Genomic DNA, 24,016 nt, shown 5'->3' with positions numbered 1-24,016 from the left:
ACACGGTGGCCGGAGGCCGTCCCATTGGCGGCGACGTCTGCGGCTGAGGTGGCGTAAGCCTTTATCGCCACTTGGGTTGCCCGGTTCGGTGCCCCCTCGGACATCTCGTCCGACCGCGGCCCCCAGTTCACCTCGGAGCTCTGGGCCGTGGTGGCGCAAGGGCTCTGGGTGAAACTACACCGAACCACGGCCTACCACCCCCAGGCCAATGGCCTGTGCGAGTGCTTTCATCGCTCCATGAAGGCCGCGCTCTGGGCCAGCCTCCGCGACGGCGGCTGGGTCGACAGACTCCCCTGGGTCCTGCTGGGCCTCAGGACGGCGCCCAAGGACGACTTGCATGCGTCCTCGGCGGAGCTGGTCTTCGGGCAACCACTGTGGGTACCTCCTCACCCCCTTGCGCCATGGTCGGCACCATGGTCGGTACGGTCGGCATCCACCAACGAAGGCCGTTATTCCCGACTCCACGGCTCCTTGGTCCACGGCGCAACAGCGTTCCGCCCTTCAGGAGACCGCCCGGAGGTTCGCCCCGGTGCCAACGGCACACCACGGTTGCCCGCCTTCCCACGTCGCCCCGGAGCTTTGCACGGCAAAGTACGTGTTCATCCGGCACGACGCCCACCGGGCACCGCTACAGCCCCCGTACGACGGGCCCTTCCGCGTGCTGGAGACCGGGGACAAATTTTTCACGATCGACATCGGCGGTGCCCCGGATCGCATTTCCGTGGACCGCCTCAAGCCGGCCCACCTCGATCCGGACCACCCCCCGCCAGCAGCTCTGCCTCCGCGTCAAGGCCGCCACCCGGCGGTCGGACCCCCGGCACCCCCGACAGCAGCTCTGCCTCCGCGTCGAGGCCGCCCCCCAGCGGTCGGACCCCGGCACCCCCCAGCTCCACCGGCCCGCTATCCCCCAGCCCTGCACCCATCGCCAGGGGGCGTTTCGGCCGGGTCATCCGGCTTCCCCACAAACTCACCCTTCAGGTGCGCGGGAATTCTGGAGGGGCGCGTGTGGTGGGCACAATGGGTAATAATTCCGCGCACCAGTGGGTGGCATGAGCGCCCAGGTGGGGACCGATGGCACATGCCCCGCCCTTCGACCGATCGGCCACGCCCGGGGACTAGGCGTGGCCTCGGCACATACGTATATGCGGGCTCTAACCTCGATCCCGCTCAGTGCTGCAGTTCGAGCTTTCGAAATAAAGACTCTTTTGTTTTAACAAACGCGTTGTGGCCTACCTCTTTGGCAAGCAAGTTGTGTGTGCGCAGCACCACACTTCAATATCACCTTTATCTGTCAATATTGTTGAAATGAAGATCAAATAGCTGTTTTTGAAATATGTTGAAAAAGTCAAAACTTTACATGGGGTGTACTTACTTTTTCACGTGACTGTATATATATATATATATATATATATATATATATATATATATATATATATATATATATATATATATATATAAATATATATATATACATATAGTATGTCGATCATGTCGTTCATGATCTTATATTATCACATACATCATGAAATACAAGTTTTCCAACAAATTTCAGAATCTTCGACCTTTGACCTTTAAATATTATATATAATATTTCAATTAAAAACAACTTATTTCTTTTAAATTCCACAATCCATCCTTGAATCCTCTCAACAATAAGAATAAAAAATAGTTTATATTAGGAGGGGGCACCTGTTCTTCTGACATGTTTCTTGTTTCCTTTGAATGAGACGAGTCCACGTAGAAGCCTGTTCCACAAACAATGTTCACTCCAGAGTCAAGTGAAAGCTGCCGTAGGACTTTCACATTACGTTGCAATCCGATTGAAGAATTTTCAACCAGCGTTCCACCTCCAGCCTTACGGAAAGAACACAATTCCTGCAAAACATATTCACAGCGAATTAACTTGTCCTATTGTGGAGGTTCCATTTTGAAATCTCTCTGAATGTACTTTTGAAAAGGTGGACCATGAGCTGGTCTGGTTGACTTCCTTGATCACTCCCAAGTAGCTGATTATTTAAACAAAATCATAAATATATATTTTTAGATTATAAAAAATGAAGAGCTAGGACAATAAGGCCTGAAGATGTTTGCAGGTTGTGGACAAAACGTCTTCTACATATTAAGTCTTTGATTGATCAGTGACAGCTTTCTTCACTATTCTGTTTTTATGGAGAGCGGTTGGGAGTAAAGGTGGATTTGAGGGAGTGGGGTGGGTTGGCTGTGTTTTATGCACCTGTTGAATACTTTACTACAACTACTTACTTGACAGCCTCAATGATTCCCACCTTCTTGTGGTGTCGGCCAGAGAACAGTTTTGGCCCTAGTCTTTCATGAATCGGCAGGCCAGGGCTGACGTTGGACCAAAAGTGATTTTGGTAAGAATTTGTATTTTTTTCAGGATGCTGGCGATAACTCACCTACTTTTTGTGAAAGACGCCGTCGGATCTTCCAACATCCACCAACTAATGCTAGAGGATGAAACACCAGGCCTAACATCCATCCAAAGGACGATGCACTTTGTGATGCGACGACCTGCCTGTTGAGCGATAAGCGGACAATTTCTAGTCGGGTCGAGAATCAAACCCAAAATAGACAGCTCGAAGGTAAGTGCGCTACCTCTGCATCCCCCCGTAAGACACTCGGCTGAGGCTTAAGTTTAAATTAAACACAAGAATGCATGATCTTCACGAGGATGTGTCCCACCTACCAAGCGGCTTGTGGAGCTCTCGCCAAGTAGCTTAAGCACTCAAGCTAGCACTCCGTCGAAACAGATGATAAGGAACTTTGCAAACGATAACTAGATAGAGCAATCAGAGATTGCAGACCCTCACCAGGATGTGTTTTCAGTGGTTTTTAAGGTATTTGTGTTAAAATAAATATGGCGGCCGAAAGACGTGACAGATGGTCCTTTTTTTTTTCTCCACCTATTTATCCCTTGATGATGCTCAAGAAATTTCATCTTTGTCGGATGAAGTTTTGTACTTGTCGAATTATGACGTCATAATGGAGACACCTATGACATCATAATTAACATATTTTATTTCCCATGAAGAGTTCTTTACAATGAGACATGTCTCAATGTTTGTCTATGCAGCGCTTTCGGAGATATAGAGGTGCAAATTTTTGTCGGGTTTTCCAAGATGGCGCCCATACCACGTGACATGTGACGTCATAATTATCATTTAAAAATCATACAGGTGGAGTTGCACCTGTGGTGAAAATTTCCTGACAATTGGACCAACGGTTGCAGAGAAAATCATATTTATTCTGTGTGGACAAACAGACAGACAGACAGAGTGAAAAGAGTGAAAGTGAAAAGAGTGAAAAGTGAAAGAAAGTGAAAAGAGTGAAAAGACAGAGTGAAAAATCACTCATAGGGCGACACTTGGCAAAACAGAACAAAGTAGCGTGGCACTCGGTAGAGCATCCTTTTGACTTCACAAATTTATAATTGGTGGTTGAATTATGTGACCTGATATGCAAATCTTCTTCAAATTAAGTCAATCGGATTAAAATTGAGGATTTTAGATCTTTGAAAAAAAGTGGTTGACCTTTGGCCTATGTTGACCTTTTGGCCTATGTTGATCTCAAAAATATTTGGTGGTTTTATTCAGTCCGCTGATATGTAAATCCCATTCAAATTCCAAGTCAATCGGATGGAAATTGAAGATTTTAGAAATTTGAAATGGTTGTTGACCTTTTGGCCTATGTTGATCTCCAAAATAGTTGGTGGTTGAATGCAGTTCGCTGATATGTAAATCCTATTCAAATTTCAAGTAAATCGGATGAAAATTGAGGTTTTTAGAAATTTGAAAAAAGGTGGTTGACCTTAGGCCTAGGTTGACCTTTTGACCTCAAAAAAATATAGGATTTTGTCGGACTGCAAACTTCACCATTTGGAAAGTTTCGTGCAGATCGGTTTGAAATTGTGACCTGTAGGCAGACATAAGTGAGCAGACACACACACACACACACACACACACACACACACACACACACACACACACACACACACACACACACACACACACACACACACACACACGAGTGATGAAAATACTTGTTAATTTTTTTTTTTTTTTCAAGTTACAAACAGACTCAAATGCAATACCCTCTCCTCAGGCGAGGGTAACAAGCTGATTGGTAATGGAACCCCAGGGTGTTTCTAAAGTCTGTAATCACAGGGATATTGGTTCGCGAGTTATCAAGTGACCACTATATTCGTCATGGGTGTGCGTCTGTCTGTCTCTCTGTCTGTCTGTCTGTCTGTCCGCAGCATAACTACCCGATGATATCGTCAGATCTTGATGAAACTTGGGTGGTAGGTTGATATCATGAGCTAGTTGTGTCCTGCCTGGAGTGGGCGTATTGCGCCCATTGTGGGCGGAGCCACGCCCGAAAAAGATGTCTTTTTAGGGGGTAATCGAGTTCAAGCTACATCTTCTCCGAGGGGTTTGGTGGAATCTGACAGGGGTTTCGATATTTGGTTAGGCCAATGTCATGTGTCTAGCCCCACGGAGCTCAATTTTTCCTTTTCGCCCCCAAGGTCAAGGTCACAAGGTCACAAAATTTAGAAAAGTCGATTTTTGATGGTTTTATTACATTGTTCGCTTCCTGGTAGGGTGAAATGTCGTACATGATCTTATATTATCACATACATCATGAAATACAAGTTTTCCAACAAATTTCAGAACCTTCGACATTTGACATTTGAAGGTCACAAAGGTCAAATTTTAAAAGTTGTCGGAATCGAACCGAATTTTCGGTATTGTGTGGCTAACTAACCTCATAACTGATTATGGTCCTGATTTGATGCATCAATCGTCGATGATCGTGACTATCGTGACGATCGACTTGATAGTCCGTCCTTCGTCATTGAATACCGCTTACTCGTGAACTCGCAATTTCATTACAATAATTGCTCAAATTGTGAGCCACTGACATGCATACACATGCCAATTATTACCTCCGCCACCGAAGGTTACCTGTTTGTTACCTGTTTATTACCTGTTTATTATTACCTGTTTGTTACTTGCGAAAATCAAAGATTTTTCAAGTAGCATATTGGTTGGTCTTGTGTGTTATTCTGTCTGTTTGTATGTCATTCGCCTACAGCTCATAATTTTAAACCGATCTTTACGAAACTTCACCAAATGGTAGAGTTGGTCATTAGGAAGAAGCCTATTGATTTTGAGGTAAAATGGTCAACATAGGCCAAAGGTGGTTGGTATTAACACAACTGTCAAATTTCTAAAATCCTCAATTTTCATCCGATTGACTTGAAATTCGAAGTGGATTTGCATATCAGGTCACTCAATTCAACGACAAATGATTTTTGAGGTCAACATAAGCTAAAAGGTCAACATAGGCCAAAGGTCGACAACTGTGGGGGCATTTCTAATATCCTGAATTTTCATCCAATTGACTTGAAATTTGAAGATGATTTACATATTAGGTCACTGAATTCAACCACCAATGATTTTTCAGGTCAACATAGAGCAAAAGGTCAACATCGGCCAAAGGTCAACAACTGAGGCTGGTATTTCTAAAATTCTCAATTTTCATCCAATTTACTTGAAATTTTAAGAGGATTTGCATATCTGGACACTGAATTCAACCACCAATTATTTTTCAGGTCAAGTAGGCCAAAAGGTCAACATAGGCCAAAGGTCAATGACAAAGTGGAATTTCTAATATCCTCAATTTTCATCCAATTGACTTGAAATTTGAAGAGGATTTATATATTTGGTCACTCAATTCAATCACCAAATATATTTTAGGTCAACATGGGCCAAAAGGTCAACATAGGCCTAATTTCTAAAATCCTCAATTTTCATCCAATTTACTTGAAATTTTAATCGGATTTGCATATCTGGACACTGAATTCAACCACCAATTCTTTTTCAGGTCAACATAGAGCAAAAGGTCAACGTAGGCCAAAGGTCTTTCCTCTTCTCCAATGGCTTGATCTCTGACCATCAATTTGGTTTCAGACCTGGTCACTCTACTCTGGACATGCTGCTTCTGCTTTCTCAACAATGGATGGAGGTCCTCAACGCCAAACAGGAAATTAGAGCTGTCTCCCTTGACATTTCACGTGCCTTCGATACGGTCTGGCACCCCGCTCTGCTCACCAAACTCCCCTCCTTTGGTATCCATGGAAATCTCCAAGCATGGCTGGCGGACTTCCTCTCTAGTCGTAGTCAACGTGTTGCCCTGAATGGGTTTCTCTCATCTCCTCTTCCTGTTCAGGCTGGAGTTCCCCAAGGCAGTGTTCTGGGCCCTGTGCTTTTTCTGGTCTTCATCAATGATCTCTCTGACTCTCTTGAAAATCCTCTCCATCTCTTTGCTGACGACTCTACTCTCTGTCGCTCCATTCCTCATCCCTCAGATCGGCAGTCAGCAGCCTCCTCACTCTCTGCAGACCTGGACACAATCACAGACTGGGCAAACAAGTGGAACATGTCTTTCAATCCTGACAAATCTCACACTCTTACGATGTCTCTCCGAAAAGACCGACTGGAAAACCCTCCCATCCACTTTCTGAATAATCCTCTCCAAGAAGTTCTGTCACTCAAACTTTTGGGTCTCACTATCTGCCATGATCTTTCCTGGGAAAACCACATTTCAAATCTGGCCTCCAAAGCCAGTCGCCGACTGGGCATCCTCCGTCGTGCGAAGTCCTTCCTTGGTACAGCTGAGCTCCTCACCACTTACAAGGCTTTCATCCGCAGCTCTATGGAATACTGCTCTCCCCTCTGGTCTGGTGCTCCTGCCTCACACCTAGCTCGTCTTCACGCTGTTGAAACCAAAGCGTTCAGAATCATTGGAATCTCCCGCGATGAAGCTAACTCCAAGGGCCTCTCACTCACTCACCGCAGGCAGGTTGGTGGTCTTTCCGTCTTCTACCGACTCCTCTCTGTCCTTGCCCCCCCCCCCCCCCCGCAGCTCTCTCTGGGCTCTGTCCCCCAAATATTCCTACAGGTCGCACAAGATCTGCCTGCAACCCTCTTATGGTCAAACTGCCAAAATCAAGACTCTCTGCTCACCTTCACTCCTTCATTCCTCTTTTCTCCCGCCTCTGGAACAAACTCCCTCACTCTCTTCAATCCCACTCCTCCCTCCAGGTCTTTAAAACAGCTGTTCACCACCATCTCTTATCTTCCCCCATCCAAAACCTTGATCTTTTCTACCCCAGCTAATTTCACCCACTTTTTTTTTTTTTTTTTTGAAATACCAACTTCTGTCCTGGAAGTCTTTGGTCCCCTTGTGTTTTATACCTCTCCCCCCCCCCCCCCTTCCCACGCCTCCTCCCCCCAAGCCCTCTTCCTCCCACACTTCTCCCTGCTCTCAAATGTTGTGTTTGTGTGCTTCCCCTTCTCTCCCCATCTTGTCTTCCGCTCCCTCTTTTTATATATTTTGTTTGTCTGGTTGATTTGTTTGTGAAATAAATGTTAGCTCTTTCACGAGTCTCGATTCAGTATACAAAAACAAACAAACAAACAAACAAAAAAAAACTGAAGCTGGAATTTTTAAAATTCTCAATTTTCATCCGATTGACTTGAAATTTGAAGAGGATTTATATATCTGGTCACTGAATTCAATCACCAATTATATTTTCGGTCAACATACGCCAAATTTCAAAAATCCTCAATTTTCATCCAATTTACTTGAAATTTTAAGAGGATTTGTATATCTGAACACTGAATTCAACCACAACTTATTTTTGAGGTCAACTTTGGCCAAACGATCAACATAGTATCGTGTTATGCACGACATATTTCTTGTTTGTTTCTTTGTCTGAATGAATGAATGAATGAATGAATGATCGTTTTAAGGCCATTTTCCCCGCTAGAGCGGGGGTTAGCCTTGCGGGCCCCATGCCAATCATGGTTCCCTGTTTGAGGCAATGTTTTTATGGCCAGATGCCCTTCCTGATGCCAACCCTTGGTCACGCTCTTCGATGCGCAGGGACACGGTGTACCTATTCTAAGCCGGGGTACACACCGGGATCATTCATCCCAGCAAGCTGGTACTCAAATTTGCCGACCTCGGAAGGATGACAGGCTGAGTCAACCCCCCTGGCGTTAATTCAGCGATCGACCGGGATTCGAACCCAGGATCCTAGGATCCCAAGCCGGCACCCCAACCGCTAAGCCATTCTTTGTCTGTGAGCAGGATATCTCAAAAAGTTGTAGATGTATTTGGATGAAATTTGGTGGACAGGTTCAGTGTTTGACAAGGAAGAAATGATTAGATTTTGGTAAAGATCAGCATCTGGATACTACAATTTTTTTTAAGTGATGCTTCTCCATTGAGAGATGTGGCCAACACCGATATAAAGCACAATATCTCAAAACGTTGTGGACTCCCTCAGATGAAACTTGGTGGACAGGTTGGGTGTGTGACAAGGAAAAATTAATTCTATGTTGGTGAAGATCGAGATCCGGATACGAGAGTTTCTTTAAATTTACAAGCGTTTCTTCACCATTAGATAGGGCAAAAAACGATATACATATAGCGGATATTTTAAAAGGTTGTGGACAAATCATGACAAAACTTGGTACATCGATGAGTTGGTTAGGTCTCAACAATAAGCCGATTAGATTTTGGTTCAGGTTGTGGCGGAGGCATGCGCTCTACCGAGTGCCCTTCTAATTTCTTTGAACGTCTATTAACATTGACACCGATTTTATCACATTCATGTTTTTTAACTTTTTTTTAACTTCTTTAGACCTTCGATAGTACGTGGTCTCGTGATTTATAAAGCACCGATTTCAGGTGTCCCCGAAAATGTCGTGGCATTAAATCTGGTCTACTTGTGGTAATTATATCGGTCCACAATGTCCTACATATCCATCTCAAGGGTATCGTCTCAAAAAAAACAAACGATTTCCCATGATTCCAGAATTTAGAAACACCCTGTTTAGTGTTTAGGATAAAGAACATGGAACTCGGTGGCATGAGGGTACCTCTTTGATGGTGTCCATTTCTTTGTACAGCTCGAGGTTACTTCTGTGGCCAAATGGATGTTGCTGGATCCAGTGTAGGTTACACCAGTCAAACGGTGCATTTCCTCGGTCCTCGCCCGAGGAATCCGGACAACGAAGGAGAGAAGCATCGATGCAAATGTGTTCATGTGGAAGCGTAATGCCCAGCTGGTCTGGCGCGATAGCACCCAGCACTGTTTGTACACTCATGACCTGCACATAAATAAACAGGTGCGTCTTAGATTCAAAATAACAGGATAACCACAGTACAATGATTAATTACAATTTCAGATTGGCATATGGTGATGTGATTAATGGTGTATGCCTACTACACGATAAGAACACCCGACAGGTCCTAGATGTAAACTACACTACGACAGTATACATTAATCATGCCAGTACCCAAACATAAACATTATGGTCTTCTACCGCGTCCTTTCTGGTCTTGCTTCCTCTACTCCTAACGTGCTTTGTCCCCAGGCCCCCCCTACCTCGAGGTGTTTGCAGGGCTCACATGGTCCAACATCTACCCACTTCTAGTGATACTCCCAAAATCCAGGATAACTGCTCACCTCCACTCATTTGTTCCCCTTTTTTTCTTGCCTGTGGAACCAATTTCCACATTGTCTTCAATCTCATTCCTCCCTGAAAGTCTTCAAGACGGCTGTTCAACCACCATCTCGTCATCCCCCACGCTAAACCATGATCTCTTATACCCACATTAACTCCTCCCTTCCCTCCCTCCTCAACCCTCAAACCCTCCTTCTTGCCAGTTTTCCATCCTGGAAGTTTGCTTCTGTATCCATCTTGTCTAACTATACATCTCTTGTCTACAAACAAGACCAGAAGTCTGACAGCGGCGTAGCCGGGCTTGTAAAATATTATAAACCACAAACACACCTGATTAGCTTTTTAAACAGTCGCTAATGCTGTTTATAACATTAAACAAAGAAGTTTGGAGGAATCCCGACATCCATGAGGTAAGTTTTACTTACAGAACTGAGCGAAGATCTACTGTAATCTATATACCCCACAAGGGTTGGAGGTGTGCTCATTTACCAAGCAGCTAGCAAGCGATTGCCAAGCCAGCCGTTCCTTAAGGTTTTTGAATGGAGTGCTTGCTCGAATGCTTAAACCACTTGGAGATCTCTCCACAAGAACCTGAGGAAATGAACACACACCCAATGTTCTTGAGGCCCGACCTTCGATCGACTGTAATCTATATACCCCAAAGAGGAATGACCGTTTCTGCAGCTCCCGTAGTGAGCGGGTGTGGGCCAAATAGTAAATTAAAATATCGGTCGGTGGAGTCATCCGTAGTAATGACATCATAGACATAATGACGTAACGGACACAAAACTGCCGCTACTTTAATATGTAGAAGATGATATATTTTAACTTCCAGTAAGTTTGCAGTCACTACGAAGGGATTAGTGTTATGATTAGATTTACTATAATATTAACGTTACGTTATCATTATTTCGAAAATTATATTACGATTAAAAAAACAGAGGTCCAATTCCTTACTTCCTCGGTTATTAATATTAGTGCCGAACACCGCTCATCATTGATCATGAACCATACATACTCCGCTTCAATCCATTAACTTTGTATTCACTAGGGCATGCCCGTACTATATCTATATCTAAAATTATATCCCCCCCTCTATTTACATGAAATGGTTTGGCTCATGAAATGTTTTGGTTCATTCGCAACGCCAAAGCGAACGGCGAACGCTTTCATGAAATGGTTTGGTGCATGAAATGTTTTGGTCCATTCGCAACGCCAAAGCGAACGGCGAACGGCTTGCGAGTACAGTGACAATCCCCCCGGGGTTTTTATTAGTTTTAAAACATAGTTTAACGCCAACATAGCGCCAACATAGTTTGCAAACGTGAAATAAATGAATACGCTCTCAAATGTGCCATCCGAGGCAGAGTGTGTCCGCCACGTTCGGCACACGCGATAGTTCGCTGCTCTCTGATTGGTTGAATCGTTTTTTGGACATAGCTCGGTAAGTAATTGTCCGATTAATATGAAACCTTGAAAAGGCACATCCTCGGGTCCCCAGCAATATACCTGGCAAGTTAAAAGTATATCGGACCCGTGGTTGTCGAGAAACAGCGGTCACAGACAAACGTACAAACGTACAAACAGAGATTACTGGAATTATAGATAGACTAGGGCATGCCCGTACTATATCTATATCTAAAATTATATCCCCCCCTCTATTTACATGAAATGGTTTGGTACATGAAATGTTTTGGTTCATTCGCAACGCCAAAGCGAACGGCGAACGCTTTACATGAAATGGTTTGGTGCATGAAATGTTTTGGTCCATTCGCAACGCCAAAGCGAACGGCGAACGGCTTGCGAGTACAGTGACAATCCCCCCGGGGTTTTAATTAGTTTTAAAACATCGTTTAACGCCAACATAGCGCCAACATAGTTTGCAAACGTGAAATAAATGAATACGCTCTCAAATGTGCCATCCGAGGCAGAGTGTGTCCGCCACGTTCGGCACACGCGATAGTTCGCTGCTCTCTGATTGGTTGAATCGTTTTTTGGACATAGCTCGGTAAGTAATTGTCCGATTAATATGAAACCTTGAAAAGGCACATCCTCGGGTCCCCAGCAATATACCTGGCAAGTTAAAAGTATATCGGACCCGTGGTTGTCGAGAAACAGCGGTCACAGACAAACGTACAAACGTACAGACAGAGATTACTGGAATTATAGATAGACTAGGGCATGCCCGTACTATATATATATCTAAAATTATATCCCCCCCCCCCTCTATTTACATGAAATGGTTTGGTCCAAAGCGAACGGCTTGCGAGTGGTGACAATCCCCCCCCTCTATTTACATGCAATGGTTTGGTCCAAAGCGAACGGCTTCCGGAGTTTGGTAAAGAAATCGCCATCGCGTGCACAAACGCGCAGGAAAGCGAATGAATCGCAAATTCGTTTTTATTAGTTGTAAAACATAGTTTAACGCCAACATAGTTTGCAAACGTGAAATAAATGAATACGCTGTCAAATGTGCCATCCGAGGTAGAGTGTGCCCGCCACGTTCGGCACACGCGATCGTTCGCTGCTCTCTGATTGGTTGAATCGTTTTTTGGACATAGCTCGGTAAGTAATTGTCCGATTAATATGAAACCTTGAAAAGGCACATCCTCGGGTCCCCAGCAATATACCTGGCAAGTTAAAAGTATATCGGACCCGTGGTTGTCGAGAAACAGCGGTCACAGACAAACAAACGTACAGACGTACAGACGTACAGACAGAGATTACTGGAATTATAGATAGATGACATGGGGATAAAGTGTTATAGTCATATTTGCTATTAAAGCGCGGCGTTACGCGCGCTGCTTGCGAGCAATGAGGAAGCGGACAAGCGGTAACTTATAAGCGTCTTTATTTCAGGAGCTCACTGTAACACTGGCGCGCTCCGGGCTGCGCGCCCGGTGTATATCATGAGGCCACGCCTACCGCTCGGGCGTGGTCACCGCCCACTTGGTGCGCGGAATGATGTCACCACGCCAGTGGGCTTTTGTGTCCGCCACACGCGCCCCCCCAGAATTCCCGCGCACCTGGAGGGCCAGTTTGCGGGGCAGCCGAATGACCCGGCCAAAGCGCCCCCTGGCGATCGGCGGCGTCCGGGGTGCAGGGATGCCAGGTGGGATGCCCCTGGCTGCCCCTGGGATGGGTGCAGGACCGGGGGGCGGCGTGGCGGCGGGGCTGGGCGGTGCCGGGGGTCCGCCCGCAGGGGGGCGGCCCTGACGTGGGGGTCAGGCCACTGGCGGTGGATGGTCCACGTCGAGGTGGGCCGGCTTGAGGCGGTCCACCGAAACGCGGTCAGGAGTACCGCCGATGTCCAGGGTGAAGTGCTTCGCCCCGGTCTCCAGCACGCGGAAAGGCCCGTCGTACGGGGGCCGCAGTGGTGTCCGGTGGGCATCGTGGCGGACGAAGACGTACTCCGCCGTGCGAAGCTCCAGGGCGACGTGCGTCGGTGGGTGCCCGTGGCATGCCGTTGGCACCGGGGCGAACCTCTGGGCGGTCTCTTGCAGAGCGGAGCGCTGCTGTGCCGCGGACCATGGTGCCGTGGAGTCGGGGAGGAACTCGCCCGGCACCCGCAGCGGTTGCCCGAAGACCAACTCCGCCGCGGATGCACGCAGGTCCTCCTTGGGCGCCGTCCGGAGGCCCAGCAGGACCCAGGGGAGCCTGTCGACCCAGCCGCCGTCGCGGAGGGTGGCCCGGAGCGCGACCTTCAATGAGCGGTGAAATCGCTCACACAGGCCGTTAGCCTGGGGGTGGTAGGCCGTGGTTCGGTGCAGCCGGACCCCGAGCCCCTGCGCGACTGCCCCCCAGAGCTCTGAGGTGAACTGGGGGCCGTGGTCGGACGAGATGTCTGAGGGGGCGCCGAACCGGGCGACCCAGGTGGCGATGAAAGTCTGCGCGACATCTGCCGCCGTTGTCGACGCCAAGGGCACGGCCTCCGGCCACCGGGTGGTGCGGTCCACCATGGTGAGGACGTAGGTGAAACCCCGCGAGGGGGGCAGAGGTCCCACCAGGTCCACGTGGACGTGGTCAACCCGGCGTTCCGGCACCGTGAACGGGGCCAACGGGGCCTGGGTGTGCCGGTGCACCTTGGCGCGCTGGCACACGAGGCACGTCCTGGCCCAGCAGCGGACGGCCTTCCGGAGGCCATGCAAGACGAACTTGTCGGCGATCAGCCTTTGGGAGGCCCTCGCGCCCGGGTGGGACAGGCCGTGGATGGCGTCAAACACCTGGCGCTGCCAGCCCGCGGGCACGATGGGGCGAGGACGCCCGAGGGAGACGCCGCACAAGAGGGCCGCGCCCGCGCCGTCGAACGGCACCTCGGTGACGCGGAGGCCCGTGACGGCGGTCCGCAAGGCCTGGACGTCGGGGTCAGCGGCCTGGTCCAATGCCATCCGGGCATAGTCGATGCCGAGGTGGACTGCGTGGGCGACGGCCCGGGAAAGGCAATCCGCCACCGGGTTGTCCTTCCCCGCGATGTGCTGGATGTCCGTCGTGTACTCGGACACGGCCGAGAGGTGACGCTGCTGCCGGGCCGACCACGGCTCGGTGACCTTGCCCATCGCGAAGATCAGCGGCTTGTGGTCGACGAAGGCAGTGAACGCACGGCCCTCGAGCAGATGGCGGAAGTGCCTGACCGCCAAGTGAAGCCCGAGCAACTTGCGGTCGAAGGTACTGTAACGGCGTTCGGGCAGGCGAAGCTGCCGGCTAAAGAACGCCAGCGGTTGCCAAGCTCCACGCACCCATTGCTCGTGCACCGCGCCCACCGCGTAGTCCGAGGCATCGGTGGTGAGGGCGATCGGTGCATCGGGCGCCGGGTGCGCGAGCATGGTGGCGTTAGCCAAGGCGAGCTTCGCGCCCGTGAACGCCGTGTCCATCTGCTCGGTCCAGGTAACGTCGCCTTTGCCCGGCTTACCTCGGAGAGCTTCGTGCAGGGGGCGCAGGAGCTGGGCGATACGGGGCAGGAACCGATGGTAAAAGTTCACCATGCCCAGGAACTCCTGCAGCCCTCTGATCGTGCGGGGGCGCGGAAGCCCCTTCACCGCCTCCACCTTGGCCGGCAGGGGGACGGCTCCGTGCCTGGTGACACGGTGCCCCAGAAAATCGATTATGGCGGCGCCGAACCGGCACTTTGCGGGGTTCACAATCAGGCCATGCTGGCCCAGGCGTTCGAAGAGCGTGCGGAGGTGGCGTAGGTGCTCTTCGCGGGACGCGCTGGCGACGAGGATATCGTCCAGGTAGACGTAGACAAAATCCAAGTCGCGCAGGACGCTGTCCATCAGTCGCTGGAACGCCTGAGCCGCATTCTTCAGACCGAAGGGCATGCGCAGGAACTCGAAGAGTCCGAATGGCGTGATGACCGCCGTCTTCGGGACGTCCTCCGGCCTGACGGGGACCTGATGGTAGCCGCGTATGAGGTCCACCTTCGAGAAGAAGGACATGCCCGCCAAACGGGCAGAAAAGTCCTGAATGTGGGGGACGGGGTAGCGGTCGGGAGTCGTGGCGTCATTGAGACGGCGATAGTCCCCGCACGGTCGCCATCCCCCGCCGGGCTTCGGCACGATGTGCAGCGGCGACGCCCAAGCGCTCTCTGAGCGCCGAACGATGCCGAGTCGCTCCAGGGTAGCGAACCCCGCTTTTGCCACCGCCAGCTTCGTCGGCTCGAGGCGGCGTGCTGGGCGTAGACCGGTGGCCCCGTGCCACCCCGTGCTTGACGGCCCCCGCCGAGAAGGTGGGCCGCGTGAGGGCCGGGAAGCCGGCGAGGAGGCGGGTGAATGCGTCCGCTGCCGGAAGCGTACAGACCAACGTGGCCGGAACCAAACCGTTCGGCAAGCCGCTTGGCAAGCCGCTCGTTGAGCTGCTCGCCGAGCTGGGCAACGCACAAGCGAGCGAGCTGAACGTCTCGGCCTGGACAAGACGTCTGCGCTTGACGTCGACCAGGAGCCCATTAGCGCACAGGAAGTCCGCGCCAAGCAGTGCCATGGGCACGTCGGCGGTGACGAACGTCCATCGGAAAACCTGCCCTCCGAACCACAGAGAGAGGCAGCGTTTTCCGTACGTACGGATGGGCGTCCCGTTCGCGGCAAGCAGCGCGGGGCCCCCACCCGCGGCGTGCTTGTCTGACGTGCCGGCGGGAACGACACTCACCTGCGCTCCCGTGTCGCACAGGTAACGGCGCCCGGAGAAGGTGTCCGTTATGAACAGCAGGCTGCTCAAACGCCCGGCGCTCATCGCCACTATTGAGCGCCGGCCCGGGCGTTTCCCGACCTGTTGAAGGAGCATGGCGGATGACACTGCCGAGCTTCATGGCCGAACTTGGTGTGGATCCAGCACCAGGTGGTGGAGCTGGAGGAGCGCGGCTGGCTCCGACAGGCCGGTGGAGTTGGCGGGTTTCCCCGCGGTGGCGGTTTTCGCCGCGGCGGTGGGCGGGGCGTGGCGGCGGTCACGAGGTGCGTATCAGCATGCTGCGTATGCTGTATAAGCTGATGCTGTGGATCAGCAGCATCAGCAGCATTAGCAGCATCAGCAGCATTAGCAGCATCAGCCACGAGGGCCGTGACGGCCACGCCGACTCTCGTCCGCGTGTCCGAAGCGGCGAAGTACTTGTCCGCCTCGGCCGCCAATGCTCGGGGTTCCGTTAGCCCGGTCCCGGCCAACGCGAGGCAAACCTGCGCTGGAAGTTGGCGACGGAAAAGCGCCCGGAATAGAGAACCGGGGGCTTCGTCGCCCATCAGTGACAGCATATGGTCCATTCGGACCGACGGGCGCGTGTCACCGAGCTCGGTGAGATCCAGGAGGCGGTCAGCCCGTGCGTCGTCCGTGAGGCCGAACGTGGCTAGGAGTAGCCGCTTGAGTGCCTCGTACTTGTGGCCGTCCAGTGGGTGGCGAAGGACGGACACAATTCGAGCGGCCGTGCCGGGCAATAGCGCATGTCATCGCCGGTGAGGCGCCGAAGCTGAAATTGGGCTTCGGCCTGGACGAACCAGACTTCGGCCTGAGCCTCCCAAAATTCGGGAAGTTTGATGAAGTTGGCCATGGCAATGGCGTCGCGTGTGGAAGGATCGCTCCGGCAGATCCAACGTCGAGGGGGTCACCAGTAAAGCGCAGCGTTACACGCGCTGCTTGCGAGCAAGGAGGAAGCGGACAAGCGGTAACTTATAAGCGTCTTTATTTCAGGAGCTCACTGTAACACTGGCGCGCTCCGGGCTGCGCGCCCGGTGTATATCATGAGGCCACGCCTACCCCTCGGGCGTGGCCACCGCCCACTTGGTGTGCGGAATGATGTCACCACGCCAGTGGGCTTTTGTGTCCGCCACACTATATTATTATTATTACGAAAACGATACTACTGAAACGATACACTACTGTATTAAGAAACCTGGGCTTAATTTGTCCGAAGCGGTGCGGAGATGAGGCATGCAGCCTAAGGCCCATACGTACCGTTTTGTTGGAAGAGATGTAACGCCGATGCTTTCGATATTTGATGGTCATTTTAACAATCGGTTTGTTTGTATTTCACACTGAATGAAAAACGTAAGGGTAGGGCATGGCGATTGTGATAAATGACAGGTTCGACAATATGTTCGGCATGAACGAAATTTGAATCAAAATGGCGGTGTGTGGAGAGTCAGCCGCCGTACTGCCGTAATGACGTCAGACATAATCACATCACCCTGTCATGTGACCAGATCCTCAGCTCTGATTGGTATACGTTTGAGGGGACATACATACCTACATATATACAAACATACGGACGGACAAGTACAGGTCTAGACGGATTTGCCCTATGGGCTATGCCGTAAAAAGCCTGCACTACATATACAATACATTAACTAACTAGAATGACACTCGGTAGAGTGCATACCTCTGCCAGACTGAACAGTTTGTTTTGTATCCCAATGATAGGCCGATCTGAATTCGGACATGAACCAAAATCTAATCGGCTTGTTCTTGTCACCGCACAAACTCATCCAACTAGTTTAGTCATAACGCATCCCTAACTTTTTAAATATCGCTATCATGTTGTATAGCGGTTTTCACCTAATTCCTCAATGGTGAAGAATCCCTTACAATTAAATAATTGTCGTATCCGAATCCATATTCAGATCTTCACCAAAATCGAATCGATTAGTCCTTGTCATACACACAACCTGTCCAGCAAGGTTTGTCGAAATCCGTCAACAACTTTTTGAGATATCCTGCTATATATCGTTTCTGGCCCTATCTCCCAATGGTGAAGAATCACTTTGAAATTTCTACCAGCCACATCCGATTACGGATCTTCACCAAAATCTAATCATTTCGTCGGTGTCACATACACTACATCTTTGCCAAATTTCGTCCGAATATGTCCTCAACTTATTGAAATATCCTGTTCACAGACAAACAGACAAACAAATGAAAAATCGGTCAGAGACCGAGGATATGGCAAACGAACCACGTGACCGATGACGTCATCATTATTTGTTTTCTAAACTAATTTATTCCTTGATGATGCTCAATAAATTTCATCTTGATCGATGAAGTTTTGTACTTGTCGAATTATGACGTCATAATGGAGGCACCTATGACATCATTATTAAAATATTTTATTCCCCATGGAGAGTTCTTTACAATGAGCCATGTCTCAATTTTTTCTATTCAGCACCTTCGGAGATAGAGGTGCAAAATTTTTCGGTTTTTCCAAGATGGCGGCCGAACCACGTGGCGGATGACCTCATCATTAACATATTTTATTCCCCATGGAGAGTTCTTTACAATGAGCTATGTCTCAATTTTTTCTATTCAGCACTTTCGGAGATATAGAGGTGCAAAGTTTTTCGGTTTTTCCAAGATGTCGGCCGAACCACGTGACCGATGACGTAATCATTTTTTTTTTTTCTCCACCAGTTTATGCCGTCATGTCGATCAAGAAATTGCATCTTGATTGGATGAAGTTTTGTACTTGTCGAATTATCAAATTATGATGTCATAATGGAAGCCTTGGGCCGAGAGAGTTAAAAAATTGGGCACAGTCTGTTCCAGAGCAAGGCAAATATGTATGTAAATTATGGCGATGCTATGTGCAACGATGTAGACGTAGTACTGCGCACAAACAAACAGACAGACAGACGAGAAATCGATCGTCAGAGACCGAGGACTTGCCGGAATGTACTTTTTTATCGGCCATTTTGGATCAAAATAGCGATAAATCTATACATGTATAGATTTGACATACGCTAAGCAATGGAAGGTAACTGAGTAAGTGTCTGCATATCTCTTGTCCTTTCAGAGTTATAGTGGTTTGAAATATATTTTCAATGAAAACTTGGCCCCCTGACCTTTGACCGCAAAAAATAATTAAAACCAAGCATTTTTGACCATTTTATGCCACATGCTATTTTTCGGGAATTGAATAATGAACATTTTGGTGTTGGTTAGAAAGGAATAGGATAATGTTTGACAGAGTTATTAGTAAAAAAAAAAAACATTTTTAACCTTGAGTTTGACCTTTCAAGGTCACACAAGGTCAATGGTCATGGTGCCAAATGAAATGTTGTATGTGACTTCCTATATGTCAGTAACAGTAAGTGTATGCATATCTCTTGTACTTTTAGAGTTATAGTGGTTTGAAATACATTTTAAATGAAAACTCGACCCCCCTGATTTCACGTTTTGGGTGACCTTGAGCTTGACCATGGGCCTAGAGAGTTAAAAATTGGGCACAGTCTATTCCAGGGCAAGGCAAATATGTGTGTGAAGTATGGCGATGCTATGTGCAACGATGTAGATGTAGTACTGCGCACAAACAGACAGACAGACTAGAAATCGGTCAGAGAGCGAGGACTTGCCGGAATGTACTTTTTATCGGCCATTTTGGATCAAAATGGCGGGAAATCTATATCTATACATGTATACTCTTGAAATCTACACATGTATACTCTTGCCGGCGGTGTATAACTATCAGCATAGCCAACATAGCTATTTGGGCGGTGTATAAGCTAACAGATCGCTGTCTCCATCGATCTTGCCAAGGCCGCAACACCTATCGGCTCAAAATCCTTTTGACTGTCGACTTGGTAGTTTTTACAATGAAGGAAAAACGTATCGGGAGTACATACGACATAGCGATTGTGAATGTAACAGCTCTGAGGCGTCTTTCGCTTCGCATCGCAGTGACGGCAAGCACCAACATGGCGGCTGTAAGATTAAAATCTGGCTTCAAGCCCCCTCACCACCCAAAATCTATTCCGGCGAATCTATTCCGGCAAGTAACAAACCAACCAACAAACATACTTGCCGGAATAGATTCCAGCAAGTAACAAACGGATAAACAGACATGGGTGAAAACAAAACCTCCATCCACCTTTGGTGGCGGAGGTACCGAAATCAGGATGAAGGTCCCAATGAAAATCCGCCTCATCGCGGCTTAATTTAAACAGTCGAAACCTTCCGCTGTATCACCCCCGCCCCGGCTTTACGCTGCGGTCACGATTTCACGTTTTGGGTGACCTTGAGCTTGACCTTGGGCCTAGAGAGTTAAAAATTGGGCACAGTCTGTTCCAGGGCAAGGCAAATATGTGTGTAAAGTATGGCGATGCTATGTGCAACGATGTAGACGTAGTACTGCGCACAAACAGACAGACAGACAGACCGGGTATTACACGGGTTCCTAACAAAGCAACCGCCAACGTAAACGTCTCCGCTGTTGGTCCGAGACTCAGTAAGTGCAAAAAACTGTGTGGTACCTCACACCCTCCAACACGTAACCAATGTCCTGCTCGCAACAACACATGCAGATTGTGTGCTAAACTAGGCCATTTATATACATATATAAATGTCTTCAGGGTCTTTTGGGTCTTCGGGGTCTTTTTGGCCTTCAGGGTATTTTGGGTCTTCGGGTCTTTTTGGTCTTTGGGGTATTTTTGGTTTTCGCGGTCTTTTGGGTCTTCGGGGTCTTTTTGGCCTTCAGGGTATTTTGGGTCTTCGGGGTCTTTTTGGTCTTCGGGGTGTTTTGGGTCTTCAGGGTGTTTTGCGTCTTCGGGGTGTTTTGGGTCTTCGGGGTGTTTTGGGTCTTCGGGGTGTTTTGGGTCTTCGGGGTGTTTTGGGTCTTCGGGGTGTTTTGGGTCTTCGGGGTGTTTTGGGTCTTTGGTGTGTTTTCGGTCTTCGGTGTGTTTTGGGTCTTCGGTGTGTTTTGGGTCTTCGGGTATTCAGGTCTTTGGGTATTCAGGGTCTTTGGGTATTCAGGATCTTTTTGAGCCTCGGGACCTTGAAGGGTATTTTGGGTCTTTGGGGGTCTTCAGGGTATTTTGGGTCTTCAGGGGTCTTGGTGGTCTGAAGGGTCTTGGGGGAATTAAAGGGTCATCAAAGGTCTGAGGGGTTTCAGCAGTCTTAACGCAATTAAGAGGGTTAATTAAGAGGGTGGTAATTGTATTTGAAGAAGAAGAATACTTTTTCGTCGCATATTAAACGTACATACATACATACATAGCGAACCATATACGTTTGCTCCATTATAATAAGATATATATATATATATATATATATATATATATATATATATATATATATATATATATATACACAAAGAATTAAGTTAAGCACCCCCCCCGTTTTTTTACAACCTCGCACATTACAAGTTTGTTGTCGTCAAAACAGTGTAATATACCCATGATATTGCTATATTTTCTGGAGAAGTGATATTATGGTCACATAAAAACATAACAATCATGCCGTTTTCAATATTTTATTCTGAATAATTTAAGGTGAAATTTTATGGGAATTTTAGGCATATTTTCACCTCAATTTAAGTATGGAGCTATAGGTCCATCACGGACAGTGTGGATGACGTTTATGTTTTCTAACGTACAGTCATTGTTCTGAGAAGACCTCTAGCGATCTTTGCGTCAATAACGTGTGTAGGACCCACGTGATCGGATCACTGACTCAACCCTACGTCTCATAGACCCTGTAAGCCGTCGTATGCGTTGCTGTGGCAGGTTGTTCCATTCCCGATGTAATGCACGTTCCAATTCATCCAGATTGGCTATTGGAGGGACCATCTTCGCAATTTGACGTCCCAACATGTCCCAAACGTGCTCGAGGGGGTTCAGGTTCAGGACAGGATTAGGGGGTGCTTAACTTAATTCTTTGTGTAGGGGTGCTTAACTTAATTCTTTGTGTATATATATATATACAGACTTGGCATTTAATATGGAATTGTGGCGGACACGAAAGCCCACTGGCGTGGTGACATCATTCCGCGCACCAAGTGGGCGGCGGCCACGCCCGAGGGGTAGGCGTGGCCTGAGGATATACACGGGGCGTGCAGCCCGGAGCACGCTAGTGTTACAGTGAGCTCCTCAAATAAAGACGCTTATAAGTTACCGCTTGTCCGCTTCCTCCTTGCTCGCAAGCAGCGCGCGTAACGCCGCGCTTTACTGGTTACCCTCGATGTTGGATCTGCCGGAGCGATCCTTCCACACACGACGCCATTGCCAGGACCAACAACGCAATGTCGATTAAACTTCCCGAATTTTGGGAGGCCCAGGCCGAAGTCTGTTTCGTCCAAGCCGAAGCCCAATTTCAGCTTCGGCGCCTCACCGGCGATGACACGCGCTACTGCCACGTCGTCGCCTCCCTCGGGCCCGGCACGGCCGCTCGAGTTGTGTCCGTCCTTCGCCACCCACCGGACGGCCACAAATACGAGGCACTCAAGCGGCTACTCCTAGCCACGTTCGGCCTCACGGACGACGCACGGGCCGACCGCCTCCTGGATCTCCCCGAGCTCGGCGACACGCGCCCGTCGGTCCGAATGGACCATATGCTGTCACTGTTGGGCGACGAAGCCCCCGGTTCTCTATTCCGGGCGCTTTTCCGTCGACAACTTCCAGCGCAGGTTCGCCTCGCGTTGGCCGGGACCGTGCTAACGGAACCCCGAGCATTGGCAGCCGAGGCGGACAGGTACTTCGCGGCTTCGGACACACGGGCGAGAGCCGGTGCGGCCGTCACGGACCTCGAGGCTGTGCTGCTGATGATGCTGATCCACAGCATCAGCTTACACAGCATATGCAGCATGCTGATACGCACCTCGTGACCGCCGCCACGCCCCGCCCATCGCCGCGGCGAAAACCGCCACCGCGTGGAAAACCGCCAACTCCACCGGCCTGGCGGAGCCAGCCGCACTCCTCCAGCTCCACCACCTGGTGCTGGTTCCACGCCAAGTTCGGCCACGAAGCTCGGCAGTGTCATCCGCCATGCTCCTTCAACAGGTCGGGAAACGCCCGGGCCGGCGCTCAATAGTGGCGATGAGCGCCGGCCGTTCGAACAGCCTGCTGTTCATAACGGACACCTTATCCGGGCGCCGTTACCTGTGCGACACAGGAGCGCATGTGAGGGTCGTTCCTGCCGGTACGTCGGACAAGCACGCCACAGGCGGGGGCCCCGCGCTGCTTGCCGCGAACGGGACGCCCATCCGTACGTACGGAAAACGCTGCCTCTCTCTGCGGTTCGGAGGGCAGGTTTTCCGATGGACGTTCGTCACCGCCGACGTGCCCATGGCACTGCTTGGCGCGGACGTCCTGTGCGCTAATGGGCTCCTGGTCGACGTAAAGCGCAGACGTCTTGTCCAGGCCGAGACGTTCAGCTCGCTCGCTTGTGCGCTGCCCAGCTCGTCGAGCAGCTCAACGAGCGGCTCGCCGAGCGGCTTGCCAAGCGGCTTGCCGAACGGTTCAGTTCCGGCCACGTTGGTCTGTACGCTTCCGGCAGCGGACGAATTCACCCGCCTCCTCGCCGACTTCCCGGCCCTCACGCGGCCCACCTTCTCGGCGGGGGCCGTCAAGCACGGGGTGGCCCATCACATCCCCACCGTCGGGCCACCGGTCTACGCCCGGGCACGCCGCCTCGAGCCGACGAAGCTGGCAGTGGCAAAAGCGGGGTTCGCTACCCTGGAGCGACTCGGCATCGTTCGGCGCTCGGACAGTGCTTGGGCGACGCCGCTGCACATCGTGCCGAAGCCCGGCGGGGGATGGCGACCGTGCGGGGACTATCGCCATCTCAATGACGCCACCACTCCCGACCGCTACCCCGTCCCCCACATTCAGGACTTTTCCGCCCGTTTGGCGGGCATGTCCTTCTTCTCGAAGGTGGACCTCATTCGCGGCTACCATTAGGTCCCCGTCAGGCCGGAGGACGTCCCGAAGACGGCGGTCATCACGCCAATCGGACTCTTCGAGTTCCTGCGGATGCCCTTCGGTCTGAAGAATGCGGCTCAGGCGTTCCAGCAACTGATGGACAGCGTCCTGCACGACTTGGATTTTGTCTACGTCTACCTGGACGATATCCTCGTCGCCAGCACATCCCGCGAAGAGCACCTCCGCCACCTCCGCACGCTCTTCGAACGCCTGGGCCAGCATAGCCTGATTGTGAACCCCGCAAAGTGCCGGTTTGGCGTCGCCGTAATCGATTTTCTGGGGCACCGTGTC

General features: G+C 50.0%; 1 protein-coding gene across 2 annotated transcripts in view; it reads right to left on the bottom strand.

Annotated features, from left to right (window-relative positions):
- PTER (phosphotriesterase related) overlaps positions 1-24,016 on the bottom strand; it is a 62,017-nt gene that overhangs the window by 27,567 nt on the left and 10,434 nt on the right. Inside the window, exons 2-4 of one of the 2 annotated variants that reach the window (XM_068126642.2) lie at positions 10,050-10,151; positions 8,973-9,203; positions 1,690-1,875 (exon numbers count right to left, since the gene is read on the bottom strand). In XM_068126642.2, the coding sequence (XP_067982743.1) occupies positions 1,690-1,875; positions 8,973-9,200 (414 nt within the window). In that variant the 5' untranslated portion in view covers positions 9,201-9,203; positions 10,050-10,151. The remainder of the gene's footprint in view (positions 1-1,689; positions 1,876-8,972; positions 9,204-10,049; positions 10,152-24,016) is intronic. The other variant, XM_068126641.2, reaches the window with a different exon arrangement.

Source organism: Myxine glutinosa, chromosome 10, assembly GCF_964187855.1.
Source record: "Myxine glutinosa chromosome 10, kmMyxGlut1.1, whole genome shotgun sequence".
NCBI lineage: Eukaryota > Metazoa > Chordata > Myxini > Myxiniformes > Myxinidae > Myxine > Myxine glutinosa.
Note: the sequence above shows the minus strand (reverse complement) of the source record. Positions and strands in the feature narration are given on the sequence as shown.